The 18,350-nt window shown below is 37.2% G+C and overlaps 1 protein-coding gene across 1 annotated transcript in view; it reads right to left on the reverse strand.

The window, feature by feature from the left end:
* Positions 1–217: 217 nt before the first annotated feature.
* LOC107039822 (transcription factor GATA-3) overlaps positions 218–18,350 on the reverse strand; it is a 76,964-nt gene continuing 58,831 nt past the window's right edge. Inside the window, exons 5-8 of the mRNA XM_015259641.1 lie at positions 14,013–14,147; positions 3,164–3,353; positions 2,874–3,076; positions 218–2,675 (exon numbers count right to left, since the gene is read on the reverse strand). Of these exons, the coding sequence (XP_015115127.1) occupies positions 2,649–2,675; positions 2,874–3,076; positions 3,164–3,353; positions 14,013–14,147 (555 nt within the window). The 3' untranslated portion in view covers positions 218–2,648. The remainder of the gene's footprint in view (positions 2,676–2,873; positions 3,077–3,163; positions 3,354–14,012; positions 14,148–18,350) is intronic.

Here is an 18,350-nt window from a genome sequence, read left to right on the forward strand (position 1 = left end):
AGAATCGAGAAGAGTGAAGAAACGAGACCTCTAACGCGAAAAGTCGGCAAATAAATGATTGAAGGAAAGCTCGATGATTTATCACTAATGACTATTGACACAGCATGACGAGATTGTCAACACTGAATTAATGATTCCGTAATTACCATTCAATCAATTAGAACTGAAAAATGTCATTATAATGGTAAGCAGACAAATTAATAACGACAACCTCATGAACATTTATGATTTATCATTTAATTTATTTTAAGTTAAAACTTTTTTTACAATAATATCTTACATTCACATTTTTACACGATCGCCGTCGGGGCGTCAACGCGGTCTCCTCTACACGTTAAATTAACCATTCTGTTGTTACATTTTACTTCCCCCCCAACTGGCGAGAACGTTTTCTATTTAATTTTAATATTCATGTTGTTTTTTTTATTTTCTTTTAAATCATATTTTACAGTCTACAATCTACCTCCCTAGTAATACTCTACAATAGATATTTTTTCGTTCTTCTATGTATACAAACTCCCGATGAGTCATCGACATTTCCGTTTTTACGGCGATGAAAAGAAATTTTTTTATACATGGAGTATTTTCTATTGGAAAATCGTCAAGTCTGAAAATCGCCTCAGATTCTCAGTGAAATATACTGATCTTTCGTCTCCTTAAAGGAATGTGAATATACTTCACTGAGAATACAGTCAACCGTTTTATTGCTGAGCGCATTCACCATAATACCATCGAATAAAACTAGAATTAATAACGTTTATAATTGAAAAAAAATCACAATGTGGTCTCATATTCTTTTGCCCCTCTCATCTCTATCCGATAGCAGCTCCAAAGCTGAATTCACGTATATACATACATATAGAATAAACAATAAATTTTATATGCATGTATATAATAATATATATGACATTCCATTTATTTAATTTAATACTTTGACTATCTATCAATGTACGTTTATATTTATTTCAACTAAAATTATACACAATTACTTATACTCAACGACTATTTACCAATAAGATACCCTTACTTCTCTTATCCATTAGAATATATATATTTATCTTCATAGAATATTTGTTTTATTTTTCCTTTAATATCTATTCCAGAAAAAAGTGGTACGATACACAATCTTTGAAAGATACAAAATTTACATAATGCAACGTAATTCACAAGTGTTGAGTATGTAATTACACTTTGACATCTCATGTGGCTTTATCTGTTCATACGCTGTGACAAAATCTAGATTCTTTATTTGAGAAATATTTTAATGATCACTTGGGTCTATGAGCTGATTCACCTGTGATGGGTACGATAGTTGATAATTACGTTTACAAATAATTGTTCTTCTACATTTGCTAATTATTGAACAAGTGAGGACTTCACATGTTCAATTCTACACGAGTGTTTCTTTATCATCTCTCTCCCATTTGTTCGTTATTCCAATTCTACGTTCACTGTTACCTCTGGTTACTGTTAGAAATGACAATTATTGTTGCTCTGTGAGGGGAAACGAAAGAAATAAGAAGGAGAAGTGAAAACCAGCAGAGACCTTGTGAGCCGTCGTGCATACACTAATACACCGATGAAACCATCACTCGTTGCCTCAAATTGCACGATTTAATCGATAAGGGGAGAAATTTCTCTATTTACCCGTAATACATCTAAGATGACTCGCGACAGTAAAAAATAACAAAGGATAAATTTTTCTCTCGGTGAATTTTCATTTTTCTTTCAGTTGGACAGTGAAGGGAGACCCTTTAGGGGGCTTCAAACATCTAGGAAATGCAGTCAATCTTGCCGTTTCATATTGAATCGATAACACATTTTTAGGTAATATACCACAATGAATTTAATTTTCTTCGATATTTACAGTAACATAACGATTCGTTAAAGATAGTAGCTGACTTCGTTTTGTACTTGGGGCCGGGGGCGTGTATCACCCTACGGTATAATAATATACTTTACATATTTACAGGAGAATTATTCATGATACCTACATTTTTTGCATTTTTCGGTATGGACTGGATCAAATCTCAACCCTTAAGTGGTCGCAGCCCTGTGCATTTTATCATTTCATGAAAAATAAAAACTGATAAAGATTATTTATTCCTCATTTACGGATTATTTGCAATCTTCCATAAACAGGAAAGTACGATATAAAAGAGAAGCGTCAGGTAAACCAACAGCTCAAGTTCGTTAGGTTCAAAATTTTTGAATTTTGAAGTTAAGCCCTGAGTTTTCAGCAATTCGAATTTTCAAAAAATTTTGATAATTTATAATGATAAGTATGGACCAACGAATTGATAATATTTTGACAAATTTTTATAAATGTCACACTTACGAAATCTTCATGCAGGAAGAAAAAAAATTGAGGAACGGCGGGGATTCCCCCATTGCGCGCCCACTTAAGAGTTGACTGAACCCATAATCGAAAAATTCCGTCGGTATAATTTGCAATAACGCATCGAGTTATTAGCTCCCTCGAAATTCTCTGCACCTTCATGAATAAAACTGAATGGGATACATGTATTTACAATGTTAACATTGCGAGACGCAACCGTCGAAGAAGATTAAGCTTGCTATGTCAGAAAATGGTGGGCTGCGTCCTGAGCGATTGTTGATGGTTGTATTTCTGGATAACTCGCACTCATTCATGTGTATTCGGATCGCCAACCGGGCTGTAATACACAGAGAAAACAACAAACCCGATTACATTAAACCACGTATAATTCCAGGCAACGTGTTTTTTGCACTATGCTTCTTGATTCCAGTCCAGAAATGGCGAATCGATTCATTCAAAATGGACGAATTGCATTAGGTATTCGATATACTTCTTATCGTTGATGTGGGTAAAGAAATTGATGTTTAAAACTCACCATGGCATTCGTCGTGGCGGCGAGCTGAAGACCCTGGAGACTCGTCATGTGATGGGAGTGTGAATGAGGATGTGAGTGAGGATGAATTGGAGGTGGTGCTGGTGGCGCAAAACCTTGATGAAGACCACTGGCAACACCCACTCCCGTGTGGTACATGTAGTGCTGCATTGCCGGATGCATTGTGTGATGATGTTGAGAGGTACCTGATGAGAAGAAGCAAAACAGGATTGATTAATCATGGATTGCACACTTATGAGTAAGTTTAGGATGAGTTTAATGGTAATACACACCCATTGGCGAGCCGAAGCCAGAGTGGAACGGTTTGTTATCAAGATCTAGATGTCCACCAGCCTTGATCATGTCTCCCATGACACCACCCAGCCCCAAACAGCCGCTGCCCTTTTTCTTTTTACTCTTTGACGACAACTTCCGATTTCTCGTTTGTATCCCTTCCTTCTTCATTGTCAGCGGTCGGTTAACCTGGAATATTTAGAGACAACAAATTTTTTTTAGGTTCAATGTGGAGAGCTAAAAGTCTGAGACACGGGGCATGTGAGGCATTTCAACTTGTCAACATCACATGAGAACTTTAACAATTTGAGGTATGCATTAGAAATATATTTCTTGTAAGCTGAGTATTCGTGAGTAAATTCTTATTGTGGCATTCGTCTGATTGTAATGAGCCTGTGTATTTTATCTCTGACTTGTGATAATTTTTTATCGGAATAATTTAAATACGTGATGTCATTATAATCCAACCAATGCCGGGTATTGTTTGCGGGAAAGACGGACAGAATTACGAGGTCTTGCTGTGCATCAACGCCATAAATCGATTCGCTTGAGCATGTAATGATATGATAATTGGATTTTTGAACAATACTTTATTCTTCTAGAACTCGACAGTTACTGAAGTTTAACGGATTTAAACGATCTTTATGTCTCCCGTTTTACGTAATTAATATAAATCATTCAGATTGTCGACGCAACATCGAGTCAACTTGAAGACCACTGACAATTAGCAAATCGACAACCCTCATGCGCAATTTGTCGTTGGACTACGTCATCTTGCGTTCCATTGCGTCTCGTCCTTTTTTCTTTCAGTCGGCGCCGCGTGTGGCGCTTCCCTTTCTTGTATCAAAGGAAGTGAGACAATTTGTTGTAATTAAAGTCGTCTCACTGGTACTCGTGAAAATTTTTTGACATGAAGTACGATCGATGGAGGGGAAGTGGCAGAAGTGCACTGGACCGAGAATGCCAGCTTTTGCATTGACAATTACTGAAACATCAACTGGATTCAACTCATGAATCATTGTTATCTAGGAGAGTATCCTACACTGTTAAAAATTTTCCACTGAAATTTCCGATAACAGTCTTGGAAATATTGAAGCGTTGCCACTTAAATTTCAAGGAATTTTGACATTAAAAATGCATAATTTCATCGAAAAATGCGTAGAAACTGCAAATTTCATGAAAAATTAGGAAAATTCAGAGCAGGGATAGCCATATTCATGAATTGTAATTTCCGTTAAATTTTGAAGCAGTCAATTCGTTAATATCACTCTTAAGTTTTTAATTATTGAAGTAGTCATCAAGTTGAATATTCAAACTCCAAATTATTTTATTAATCAATAATTTAGTTAGAAAGATTGACGATTATCTGATTAATCGGAAATCCCTTTTAAGACATTTAGTATTATTTACTTAATAGAAAATTCACAGTTCCATATTATCAAATATTTCATTCATCATCAATTCAAATTTAGATTATCAATTATTTTACCATTTTTTAATTTGGATGAGTATATTTAAACCTTAATCAATGTAAGAAATTCTTTCAATATTGAAGAATCGTATGACTGATGGCCATCCCCGATTCGGAATCTCTCCTTGAATTCTCGATTCCTGCAAATTTTCAGGGAGGTCCTTCAAAAATTCCTGGGATTCTTAGAATTTTAAAGGAATTCCCTGAAAATTCAGGGGAATTCGGCAGTAAATATTCATTTCCCACTGAAATTTTCGGTAAGGGTCGTAGAAATTTCTCACAAGTAACATGTCCACTAAAATTTCAAGGAATTTTGTAATTGAATATTCATATTTTCATAAAAAAATCGGCGGGAACTGTAAATTTTAATTAATTTCCTGGAAAATCAATGAAACGGCAGGAAAATTTAGAGAAATCTCTCGTTAAATTCCAAATTCCTCGGCATTTTCCTGGAATTCCTTCAAAAATTCTCAGAATTTCCAGAAATTAAAGGAATCCCTAAAAATTCAAGAGCAATTAGCATTGAATATTCATTTAAATTGGGCAATTTTCGTCCTCTTGCTGCTAAAAAATTGAGACGTTACTTAAATTTTTAGAGAAACTTGGAATTCCATTGCCTTTTTTCCCTTAAATCGAATTCAAGGTCTTGTTCCGGAAAATTCAGCCAAATTTTTTCAACAGTGTAATGTCTTTGGATTTTATCTAGCTCTTATAAAAAAATCGCATTTTTGAGGATCACGAGGGTCACACATGAAGAAAAACAAGGGTCAAATCGGGCGTTGGGCGGAACTGCATCATCTCCATCCCCGGAATTCCCGGCGACTGATGTACGAATCCAAGAATGCGCGTTCTGTGCATTACTCAGCTACAAAATAAAGTAAGATACGTATAGGTATGTTACGTACACCGAGGACCCAGAGGGAACAAAAAAATGGAGAAATAAAAAAAAAGATAGAACGAGGCGGAGGGAGTCCCTTGGCGGGACTTTGTAGTTGCCGCGACGTGACGCAACTGCCAACATGGGGAAAAGGTTCCTGGTATTATAGAGAGTGAAGGAACGACGAGGATGAGAGATACATATATGCATTTTTATATCTTTTTCCTTCCTTTAACTTTTACCACTTTTTTTATCTCTCACTTGTATTGCACGCAGGTCTCCTCTCATCATCCACCCTCTGGCCACTGCTCGAGACGGTCAACGACTCTTTTTGAAATTATGCAATTGTCCAAATTTGTCGAATTAGGTGGTCAAGTAATACGAGGAAACGAAGAGAGAAAGAAAACGGAGGATTTTTTTTTAATTCGGGAAGACGATCCGTTTTACCCCAGCCGTTATCAAGAGACACATGAAATGCGTTCTTTTTTTAAGAATTCGTATTGTTTTTCAATTTGTTGTGAAATTTCTTGAATTGGAATTCATGATTATTTCGGCTGCATTGAACTATTTCTTAATTTAGTTATTCTTTGTTTTGTTATTTTCATTTCAAATAATTTTTTTTGCTTATTAAAGCATTCTTGACGGTATCGAAGCCATCATATTCCCATTTAGGTGATTCTTTTATTTGAGATTCTAAACTGTTAGAAATTTTTGGAAATTTCGTGGGAAATATGGTAGTAATTTTGACGAGAGTGACATTGAATCCAATTTAGGGGAAAAATGGTAATAAAATGAAACATGAACGTTCTGAAACAAAATGACATGAATTTTCAATTTTTTTCTGATTTTTATGAATTTTTACGGAATAATTGAACTGAAAAATCAAGTATTTGATTGATTTTCAGATGATTCGAACAGGAAATCGAAGAATTATTTGATTTCAGTTCAATTATTCCGCGAAAATTCAGAAAAATCAGGAAAATTCAGGGAAAAATTGAAAATTCATGTCATTTTGTTTCTGAATCCTCATGTTCCACTGAAAATTCAATCACCTTGTGAAATTTCCATCTCACTCCCACTGAAAACTGATGAATTTCGGTGAATTGTCCTTAAAACTTGGAATTTCATAGCCATTTCTTTTCTAAATTCGATTCAATGTCATTCTCACGAGATTAACTATAATATCTTCCATGAAATTGCAAAAAAATTCCAACAGTATACAAGATTTCCTGAAATTTCAGTGAAAATTAAACATGACAATAATTCCGGGATTTGTCACGGAAAATTTAGACGAAAATATTTAACAGTGCACCACGAAACTCGAATTTTCCTTGACCGTCCAGCAATTGGCCTGTTCACCCCAATACTTTTCCCACATAAGTGCAACGCTCTTTAGAATGGCAAACAGCATCAGTCACCGAAGCATCTGTATCCCATGGTAGACATTGTCGGTCCGTCGGTGGTAGGACGAATTCAAAATCAATTTGAATACAATGAGACGCTTTAATGGGAAAGAAGCGTTTGAATCCGCGGGTGTTCGCGGGTGTTCGAAAAGCTTCGAGGTGCAAACGAAAGGTACGAGAGGAGGATGGTAAACGAGACGGTAGATACATCGAATTTCAGGGGGGGTTGGGGTGAGGGGGAAACGACGAATCAAACCCAGTAGCATTTGAGGAACCCGACGATTGATGTGGACGCACACGATGCCATCGCACGCCTTTTGCATATGTTATTTCAAGCCCGTTTGCAATTATACGGGGCCTGTCAAGGGGTCTAGGCTGTCATCAGGAAGGTTTAGTAATTGGTCCCTCCGATTTTTGGATAATGAAGGGAATCTGGGGTTCAATAAATGTCGCATGACAGACGTGGAGAATACGTTTACCGTGGGAGGGAAAATCTAGTAGGTATCGGTGTATAAAAGAATTCCGATGGGACTTGCTGAGGAATACAAATTCGTTGGCCGTTGATTTAGCATTCTCTGCTCTACGCAACACCTTTTACAACTTCCTGGAGTCGTGGACAATTTTATATTCCGAGGAATGTAATCGAAAGTTGGGAATTCTTTCCGACGGCGCGGGTTGGTGGTGGAGCGAGTGGTTTATCAGCTGTTGATGAATATTTTGGTTCGCAAGTTGAAAACAACAGGAATGGTCATCAAATGTCGGGCGCATGTTGAGGCGCATCGCCTCCAATCAATAATGTTTATCAACACTTGAAAGGGAAACGGTCACAATGATCATGTCTAGAAGATTTTCCTTCGCGTTCCTTCGAAGAGAATTTAACAAATGTTGAAGAGCCTGAGAAATTGTTATAGCCTCATAAAAGAATGATTTGATTGACGAAAGTTAAAGACAACATGAATGATCGTCAAATGTTGAAGGCATGTTAGGGCGCATGAGCGCCAATCAAAAATGTTTATCAACATTTGAAAGTGGAACTTGATTGACGAAAGTTGAAGACAAAACGAATGATCATCATATGTTGGGTAGATATTGGGGTGCATGAACCTCTAATAAAAAATGTTCATCAACAATTAAAAGCAAAACAGCGGCAATAATTGTTTCCCAAGTATTTTCCTCATATTCCTTCGAGAAGAATCAAACAAATGTTGATGATCCTGAGGAGTTGTTATAGCCGTGTAAATGAATGATTTGTTTGACGGAAGTTGAAGACAACAAGAATAATCATTAAATGTTGAAGGCATGTCGGGGCGCATGACCTTCAATCAAACATGTTTATCAACACTTGAAAGCGAAACGGTCGCAATAATCACCTCCTGAATATTTTCCTTTACGTTTCTTTGAGAAGAATCAAACAAATGTTGATGAAGAGCCTGAGGAGTTGTTATAGCCACATGAAAGAATGATTTGATTGACGAAAGTTGAGAACAACATGAATGATCATCAAATGTTGAAGCCATGTTGGGGCGCATGACCTTCAATCAAAAAAATTTATCAACACTTGAAAGCGAAACAGTCGCCATAATCATCTTCTGAATAATTTCCTTCACGTTCCTTCGAGATGAATCCAACAAATGCTTGACTGACTTGATTGACGAAAGTTGAAAACAACACGAATGATCGTCAAATGCTGGGTAGATATTGAGGTGCATCACCTCCAATAAAAAATGTTCATCAACACTTAAAACCGAAACGTCCGCAATAATTATTCCCCGAGTATATTCCCCATGTTCCTTCGAGTAGAATCAAACAAATGCTGATGAAGTGCCTGAGGAATTGTTATAGCCACATGAAAGAATCACTGTTAGTTGATCTAAATGTGGTGATCTCCAGTGCTTTCAGCGCTGAAATAATGTGTCTTATCGTACCATCATGACTGAGTACATACACTTCTCAGTAGTGCTATATTTACACATTTGCGGATTACATGGGTAACATAGGACAACATCCAATCAAGATGACATTGGTTCACACGCGCTCAGACCAATCTCCACGTTATCCAAAGCGAAAAAGTATCAAAAACAACTTCAAAATTCATTCAGAGATGTTTGCACCTATCGAATAACTGGCCATCCTGTCCCAACTTATGCATTTGTCTGTGACATGTACCTCTGACTCATTGGAACGGAGACACCGAAATTCGTTGAGTGGAAAAATTCTAGGAAACAAAAATGAAAAAAACAACTCAGGGGTCACACGATCCAGGGGAATGGTAACTTAAGAAGATGCCTCGAATCAACCAGTTGGAAATCAGAGACCTCAAGACACCTTCCAAGAAACAACTCATCTTATTAAATTTTTTTCTCTTTATTCCTGATCCCAGAGTTTTTAGTTTTTTTAATTTCATAGAAATTCCACAACTCCCTCGTATTGCCCATTTATTCTCGACAAAATTATTTTCTCAACGTGAGAATAAAAATTTCCAAGTCAACACTGTTAAAATGCACGGCTCAAGGAGGAGAGAAAGAGGGCTTTGCATTTCGTGAATTTTGGTTTTTCGGGACAACGTTATCGTTCTGCTCTATCTTAACGATCCCAGATCCGTCCTCGTCTCTTTTCTTTTTCGTTTACCCCTCGAGCCACATATACTCCACACACAGACGTTAATATCTATCTAAGATCTTCACCGTGGACCCGGGTAGTGGCTCGTCGTCAAGAAGAGGTCGACTTTGGACACTGAAAGGCTACGAAAAGACGAGGGAAAACGAAAAAAAGCGAACAAAAATCATGAAACAAAAAAACGTACGTAAAATATATGACTCAGAGAAAAGGGAAAAAATGCTGAGGGGGGGGGGACGGGCCATTTCATATCGATTCCAGGCATCTCGCCCTTATTTTACATTCCCGCACATTTTTCTTTCAAACCACAATATCCACTCCTCGAAACTCCCCGGGAGAAAAAAAAACAAGAGGGAAGGTGAACTTAATTTAATGAACTGAATTAACGATACATGGTGTTTTTTATTCCACACATCAAACGAGTCGAGAGAAAAAAAAATTATAGAAACGTCTTTCGTCACGACATTCATTCGGGGGAGAGGTCACAGGGGCTCAGGGTTGACACGAGGCTGCGGCGACGGACTCGAAATTTATTGAATACTTTTTTTTTTCAAACGATCCCGGGGCATGAGAGCTCACCTCCGCGAGACTCGTTTGATATTTTAATGGCGTCTATACACAGTGAGAATATTCCGTATTTTCTCCGATAAAATATACCTCCGGTGTATCACAATGGAACAGGCGAAAAGTCTTTATTTTCAGTTTTATTTTATTCACTTTATTCAGCCTCCCCCCCCCCCCCCGGCCGCTCTCTTCCTCTTCGCGTTTCAGTACGTGTCGCGCGGGTATTTAGCCTGCACTGCGGTGGAGCCCTTTTTTCGTTTAATTAATGATTACCAGGAAACGTGTCTGGGGCTAGCCTCCGTACAGTACAAGCGTAAACCCCCAACAACAACCTCGACATGTTTTTTTTTACTTCTTTTCCATTTCTCCGTCCATATATTTTATTTAATTGTTTTACCACACGTGGCATATAAAAAGAAATGGATGGAGAAGTAAAAGGCGGGGGAAATGACAAGAATGTTTTGGTTTCGTGGCTTTTTAGTGGAATTTTGAGAAATCTGGGCATTGAAAAATCATATGGTCCATTGACTTTTTTCAAAATTTTGTGATAAAATCGGTAGAGACTATAAATTTTTATTGAATTATTCAGTTCAAGTCAGGGACATTGAGGTAAGTATTTCTTGAATTTCAAATCAATTGGATGAATATTTCTACTGTAGTTTAGGAAATTTTGTCGTTAAAAAATTGCATATTCCATTGACTTTCGTCAAACTTTTATCATAAAATCTATGGAGACTGTCAATTTTAATTGAATTAATTAGTTAAAATGATACATTCTTGAATTTCAAATCGATTTGATGAATATTTTCAATGAAATTTCAAAAAATGTCGTCGTTAAAAAATCATATATTTCAGATAAATCAATGAAAATTGTTAATTTCAGTCCAATGATTCAATTAAAATTAGGAAAAGGTGATTATATTCTTAAATATTGAATCAATTGAAACTGATTTGAAAACAACTACTAAACAGCAAATAACATTCTCTTTTTACCACGTATTCAGTAAAAAATGCAATAATTCTTGCAGATATTACAATATTTTCATGAAATATTTACACAAAATACTGTTAGAAACACAAACCTAACAAATCTTCAATGAAAATTCACTTTCCCTCAACTTAAGATTGAATCACTCGCAGAATGTCTCATTCCCCTTGGACATAAAAAAACCGTATTTTTCATATTACGCGATCATTGGTATTTCAATTACAGCTTGAATTTGCAAATTCAAACCAACAATCAAGCATTACATTCAATTAAATTTTCGATAGATCAAGAACTCCGAAAAAAAACTCCCCGAATTTTCACAATTTCTAATAATTTAATCAACTTATAAAGGAGAATGGAATAAAACAATCAAAAAAATAAGGAAATTTTCCTCTCATTCTCGAGTTATTGGAGTTATTAACAACAAAATTCTTACCCCTCTCTCCCCTCCATATACATTTCATGCAAATGAATCATAAAACAACTCGAGAATAATTTTCTCCCAATGATTGAACCTATTAAAATTCTTCCCAAAACTATGTATCCACGTTTTTCCCCTTTCCCTCCCTTCCCCATCAATAATTTTATTTAATTGTTTCACCTCACGTGGCACAAAAAACCAAAAAGTAAAAGTAAAATCCCAAGGAAAATAACCAGAACATTCCTCACGGTCACTGACTATCGGGGAAACGCTAGACTCAGCGATAAGAATCGCTCCGAATGAAATATCGAGATATTAAATTTGGGAGGACGCGATCTGGCGATTAGAATGCGAGCATATCTGTAACGAGTCAGTCTCAAAGAGTCCAACAGTGTCTCATTGGAGGAGTTGAACAGAGGGTGTATTCTCCACATAATACATTATAAATACATACACTTAAGAAGAGTTCAACGAATGTGTGTGGCACTGAGGCGCGTCGACTGAGCCAATTAGCGATGGCCGATAATGAATAGGCTACTGAGAGATGCACGCGCTCTCTTTCTCCCCCTCCTCCTCTCTCTCTCTCTCTCTCTCTCTCTCTCTCTCCCTCTCGAGGGACGGCGAAACGAATGAACTTAAAAAAACGTTGAGAATGATAGGTCTACCGGGGGGAAAAAGCCTCCCGACATGGATATTCTGTTTCCATGTGACAATACAAATAGTTTAAGCGCATGAGTCTTTCTGACATTGAACCGAAACCGATCATTATCCGGAATGAAAAACTTTGAGGGAATATCCAAGGTACAATATATCCATATCCAGGGAGGTAGGTCGAGTGGTCGATAAATGTTCGGTAACGTAATACATCGAGTTGCCATTGTGCCTCGCCGGCATTGTCGTACAAATGCTGATGGGAAATCTAATTCTTGCCTTTGGCCTGCAGACGATCCTTTAATGACACCGGGACACAGAAATGTTTCATTTAAAAGGAAATCGAAGACACGGTGTTTCGTATGGAGGGTACATATGTTGGTTGTTACAATGGACAGAGAGAGAGAGAGAGAGAGAGAGAGAGAGAGAGAGAGAGAGAGAGAGAGAGGGAGGGAGAGGTGGAAAAAAATCACAGTATGTGTCTTTGGGATCCTCTCGACGAGGTTGCGAACCTCACTTCCGGCGCTTCCTGTGTCACACGCCGTTGAACACGCTCCACCCTCCAACGATTAATACTTTGTCAGCGGATTCCTCTTATGTGTACAGCACGTCCGGGTATTAGACGCCTTAATTGTTTATACAACAGGGATGGCACTTCAGGGAAATCTCGAGGGGATGTGTCACAGGGAAACAAGATTTTCGCGGGTCGGGGTGGAGGGAACGTGTTGTCGAATTGAGGAGGTTCTTGGGGAAGAGTATTTCTTCTTGTTTTTGGGGAGTTGATCAGGTGGAGAGAAGATTTTGGAGGCAATCTCCACTGAACTTTAGAAGGTAAATAGTTGTAGTTGTAGCGAGTGGCGTTTCTACTCAAATGTAAGGAGATTTCGTCATTAAAAAATGTCACAAACCGGGAAAATGGAAATTTAATGGATAGTTTAGTAATCTTTTTGGGAAAGTAACACTGGATTGGGAATGAGTAAAAGAATGGTTTGGCTCCGGGTATTAGATGCCTTAATTGTTTATACAACAGGGATGGCACTTCAGGGGAATCTCCAGGGGATGTGTCACAGGGAAATAAGATTTTCGCGGGTCGGGGTGGAGGGAACTTGTTGTCGAATTGAGGAGGTTCTTGGGGAAGAGTATTTCTTTTTGTTTGGGGAGTTGATGATCAGGTGAGAGAAGAATTTGGAGAGAGACTGAGAGACTGATTCATTTATTCCACACGAGACTCGTTAACTATTAACGAATGGTGGAGTTGAATATGACCAAATGAATATTCGTTAACAGTTAACGAATGGCTCACTTGAAAGGTGAAAATCGAGTCAAACAAGGCCTATCAAATGTGCATTTGTTAACTATTAATGAATGAACATTTGGTGAGACCGAATAGACCCTCGTCTCCAACCTAATCCATTCGTTAACAATAACTAATCGTTTCTACCAGTGTAGTACGTATGGCGAGTGACGTTTTACCCCTTAAGCCCGCCGTGAAGACTGCAGTGAAGACTAATCGCTGAATTTTTATTATTCCTACTGTATATCATTTCCGGGCCATTAAAAGTTAGTGAATCGCGTTATCATTTATGGCGCGGCAAGGTTAGTGTAAAAAGGGCGCCACCCTTGAGGGGTTGAGAATATTTTTTCTGTCACGGACGAAATTGATGAATTTTGTCGACTTTTTCAAATGCTACCTATAAAATACTGTATCGCCCTCAATTCCGTCGAGTGCGCAACCCAAAAGGACGAATAAAAAATCATTTTTCAATTGCCTCGACACCGATTTCTCCATCCACTCAGAACTTCCACTTCCTCAAATTACCCTAAACCATAACATTATCAACTTCTGAAGTAACTCACGTTGTGAAGTTTATAATACAGTCCACACGCGTTGCAAACCGGCTCCCCAGCCTGATTCCTCCGCCAGAGTGTTGTCGTCGCTGTTTTACAGTTTGCGCAACTCGTGCCTGCCCTCCGTGCGGCGCTCTGCAGCGACTGAAACCACAAAAGCAAGAAATGAAAAAAAAAATAGTTATAATCACCATCAATTAATCATCCCCCCGGCGCACAAGACAGAATCAATATTCCTCAAGAACAAGAGAAACCCCGGATGATTGACAGAAAAATGAAAATCCCAGAGTAAACGATCAGTCAAATTTGGACAGAGAAAGATTGACGGACACCTCGGCACTCTCCCCTTAATCCGTGTCTCATGTCCAAGGAGCGAAGGACAGTGGAGATGCGCCTCGAAAAAAATAAAGTACATGAGAACGCGTGACTCCTACGGACGTGGGCTAAAATGAAACCGGATAAAAAAAGGATTCTCTTGCCACCTGTATCTCCGATCCCTCGAGTGGCAAACACTTAACTAAAAAGGTCTATTATACCCCTCCCCGAGGCCCCGGTATATGGCTTATTTACCGTTTCCCATACGCATACTTGTGTGCCCTATTGAAAGGAGAGGTGGGAGGCCCACAACGGAGGAGAACAGAGCGCGAGGGCAATATACCTGAATACTTTTCCTCACGAGCCCTGACACAGACCATCAGGAACGCAAATCCCCCGAAGAAACTCCACTATACTTGTGACTGGAGCACTTAACCCCCAAGATGACATGCTACATTGGAGGCGACCCGAAGCATTCCGATCGAAGACGACGGAGTAAAAAAAATTTTTTTTTCTCCAAGAGACGAAGGAGAATGAGAACGAGAATATAAGCAGAGAGAAGCGAGGAGAGAGGACAGCGGCGAGAGGCTCGCTTGTATAACGTTTCTTATATGTCACTGTATATATTTTCTATAAAACGTTTCTCTCTGTCTACCTGCCATTGTAGACGTCCTTCGAAACGATCTGTTGAACGCTCACGCGCGGGAGTTATTGGTATTTTATTGAGTAGCTCTTTCACTCTTTGAACAGTGCATCAAAATGTAATCGTTTATGTATGGGCTTTTATGCATTCTGTATGATGTCGTTGGATGGAGTTATGGGTGATGTTAAAGGGTAGAACATTTAATGATACAGCTGGTGGCTGAGAATTATTGGGATCTCAGAGGTTGGAGAAATCTTAATTAATGGATTGAGGTGGGAATTATTTTTTTAGTTGCAATTATTGGTGGGGAGGTGGGGGGGTTTATAGGGCAATGGTCTTTGTCAAATTATTAAGTTCGTATTATTCTTGATTTTATGGGCATTTTCCTTCAAAGTCAGACTGGAATGCTTTTATTTTTTGGGGTTTTTCAAGGGATCTTGGTTCTTGAAGGGAGAATATTTGAATACTTTGATGAAGATAATTATTGTCTGGAATATTTTGGGAAATATTGTTGGAATTTATGATTCCATCTCAATGTCATTTATAAGGAGTTTGTTATCGTTAGTATATCCGTTGACTACTTGAGACAATTAATATTGAATTAATGTTCAATTCGTAATGCATTTTACTGCTCTTCAATTTTCTCAGTGCGAAGGCACAAATTTTTTAAATTTAAATTTACGATTTTAGATATTTTTGGCTGAAATTTCGTGTAAATTCAGCTCAATCATTCCATGGAAATTCATAGAAATCAGAAAAATGTTATATTTTATTAGAATTTAAGTAAATTATAGAATTCTCATTTTCATGCTGCTTAAAAATTTCGAATTTCATTGAATTCCTAGCGAAATATGAAACTTCATGGTTTTTCCCCTTAAATCGAATTCAATATCACTCTCCTGAGACCAACAGCTATAAACTGCCCATGAAATGAGATTTTATAATTAAAAATTGAACAATTTTGGAGATATTTACTTTGAAATGAAGTAACAAGTAAGAAGAAAACTGAAATTTCTATTTCCTCTCGCTTTTAAACATTTTTTGGGGGACATTTTATATAAATTCAGTTCAATAATTAATGATCAGTTGAATCATTTAGTTTGTTCCATAAACATTCATAGAAGTCAGAAAGATTCTAAGAGACATATTTTCAAATTTTCAATTAACTAAATATTTTGCGTAATTATGGACTGAATACTGAGATTTTAATTGTAATTCTAAGAAAATTAAAGAATTCTCATCTGCGCGCTGCTTAGAAATTTGGAATTTCATAGAATTTTTAGTGAAATCTGCAATTTCGGGGTTTGTCCCCTAAAATTGCATTCAATACCACTCTCCTGAGATCTACACCTATAAACTGCCCATGAAATGAGATTTCATAATTAAAAATTGAACAATTCTGGACATATTTACGTTGAAATGAAGTAACAAATTACTTATTCAAAGGACGATGTAGGTTAGAAAACTGAAATTTCTGTTTCCCGTTACTTTTAAATATTTTTGGCGGACACTTTCTGTAAATTCTGTTCAATAATTAATGATCAGTTGAATCGATCAATTCATTCCATAAAAATTCATAGAAGTCAGAAAAATTTTAAGAAATGTATTTTCAAATGTTTAATTAACTGAATATTTAGCGTAATTAGGGACTGAATACTGAGATTTTAATTATAATTCTAAGTAAATTGGAGAATTCTCATTTGCGCGCTGTTGAGAAATTTGGAATTTTATTGAATTCTTAGTGAAATCTGAAATTTCACCATTTTTCCCCTAAAATCGAATTCAATACCACTCTCCTGAGACCTACACTTATAAACTGCCCATGAAATGAGATTTCATAATTAAAAATTGAACAATTCTGGAGATATTTACTTTGAAATGAAGTAACAAATTACTTATTCAAAGGACGATGTAGGTTAGAAAACTGAAATTTCTGTTTCCCGTTACTTTTAAATATTTTTGGCGGACACTTTCTGTAAATTCTGTTCAATAATTAATGATCAGTTGAATCGATCAATTCATTCCATAAAAATTCATAGAAGTCAGAAAAATTCTAAGAAATGTATTTTCAAATGTTTAATTAACTGAATATTTAGCGTAATTAGGGACTGAATACTGAGATTTTAATTATAATTCTAAGTAAATTGGAGAATTCTCATTTGCGCGCTGTTGAGAAATTTGGAATTTTATTGAATTCTTAGTGAAATCTGAAATTTCACCATTTTTCCCCTAAAATCGAATTCAATACCACTCTCCTGAGACCTACACTTATAAACTGCCCATGAAATGAGATTTCATAATTAAAACTTGAACAATTCTGGAGATATTTACTTTGAAATGAAGTAACAAATTACTTATTTAAAGGACAATGTAGGTTAGAAAACTGAAATTTCTGTTTCCCGTTACTTTTAAATATTTTTGGCGGACACTTTCTGTAAATTCTGTTCAATAATTAATGATCAGTTGAATCGATCAATTCATTCCATAAAAATTCATAGAAGTCAGAAAAATTCTAAGAAATGTATTTTCAAATGTTTAATTAACTGAATATTTAGCGTAATTAGGGACTGAATACTGAGATTTTAATTGTAATTCTAAGTAAATTGGAGAATCCTCATCTGCACGCTGTTGAGAAATTTGGAATTTCATTGAATTCTTAGTGAAATCTGAAATTTCAGCATTTTTCCCCTAAAATCGAATTCAATACCACTCTCCTGAGACCTACACCTATAAACTGTCCCTGAAATGAGATTTCAAATTAAAAATTGAATAATTATCGCCGAAAGGATTCTGCTTAACGTAATTGCCATTTCATTCATCAATGTCCGTTTTGTACACAAGATTGTTTTTTTTCATCCGCAGTTTCTTGTGCAGTATTCAGTGGATTTACTCTCGGAGATTAAAGGGAGGTGGGTAAAAGGGGTAGGTACTCTAGGAAAGGAAAAAAAAATAGAGGAACGATTGCATCAAGGGTTGGTGGAGGCCTCCGTGTGTAATCATGGTTTATCGCTGGGATCTTATCGGCGCTGAACCGCGTTTGCCTGTGGGCAAAAGGGATCTAGTGTGAAGGACGTTATATAGTGTGCCTAGCATGTCCGTACGTTGAGGTGGGCGAGAGTGGAAAGGGTCAAGAAAGCCCCCCAAATCAATACCCAACGCGGCACGCGGCATACAGAGGCTTTTTATCTGCTCTAGATCTTTGACACCCTGAAAATCATCGAATGGCCCCAATGCGGTCAATTCTTTTGCCTCACCACTCCATCATGGTGATGCCTGTGGACTAATGGTTATTAAATCCGGCACTGGAGGTAATCTGGTACTATGGACGCGGGGGGGTTGATTCGGAGGGAATATGGAGATGATGAATGAGCATTTGGTGGGTTCGGGGA

Source organism: Diachasma alloeum, unplaced genomic scaffold, assembly GCF_001412515.2.
Source record: "Diachasma alloeum isolate Michigan unplaced genomic scaffold, Dall2.0 Dall_scaffold_00308, whole genome shotgun sequence".
NCBI classification, from domain to species: Eukaryota; Metazoa; Arthropoda; class Insecta; order Hymenoptera; family Braconidae; genus Diachasma; species Diachasma alloeum.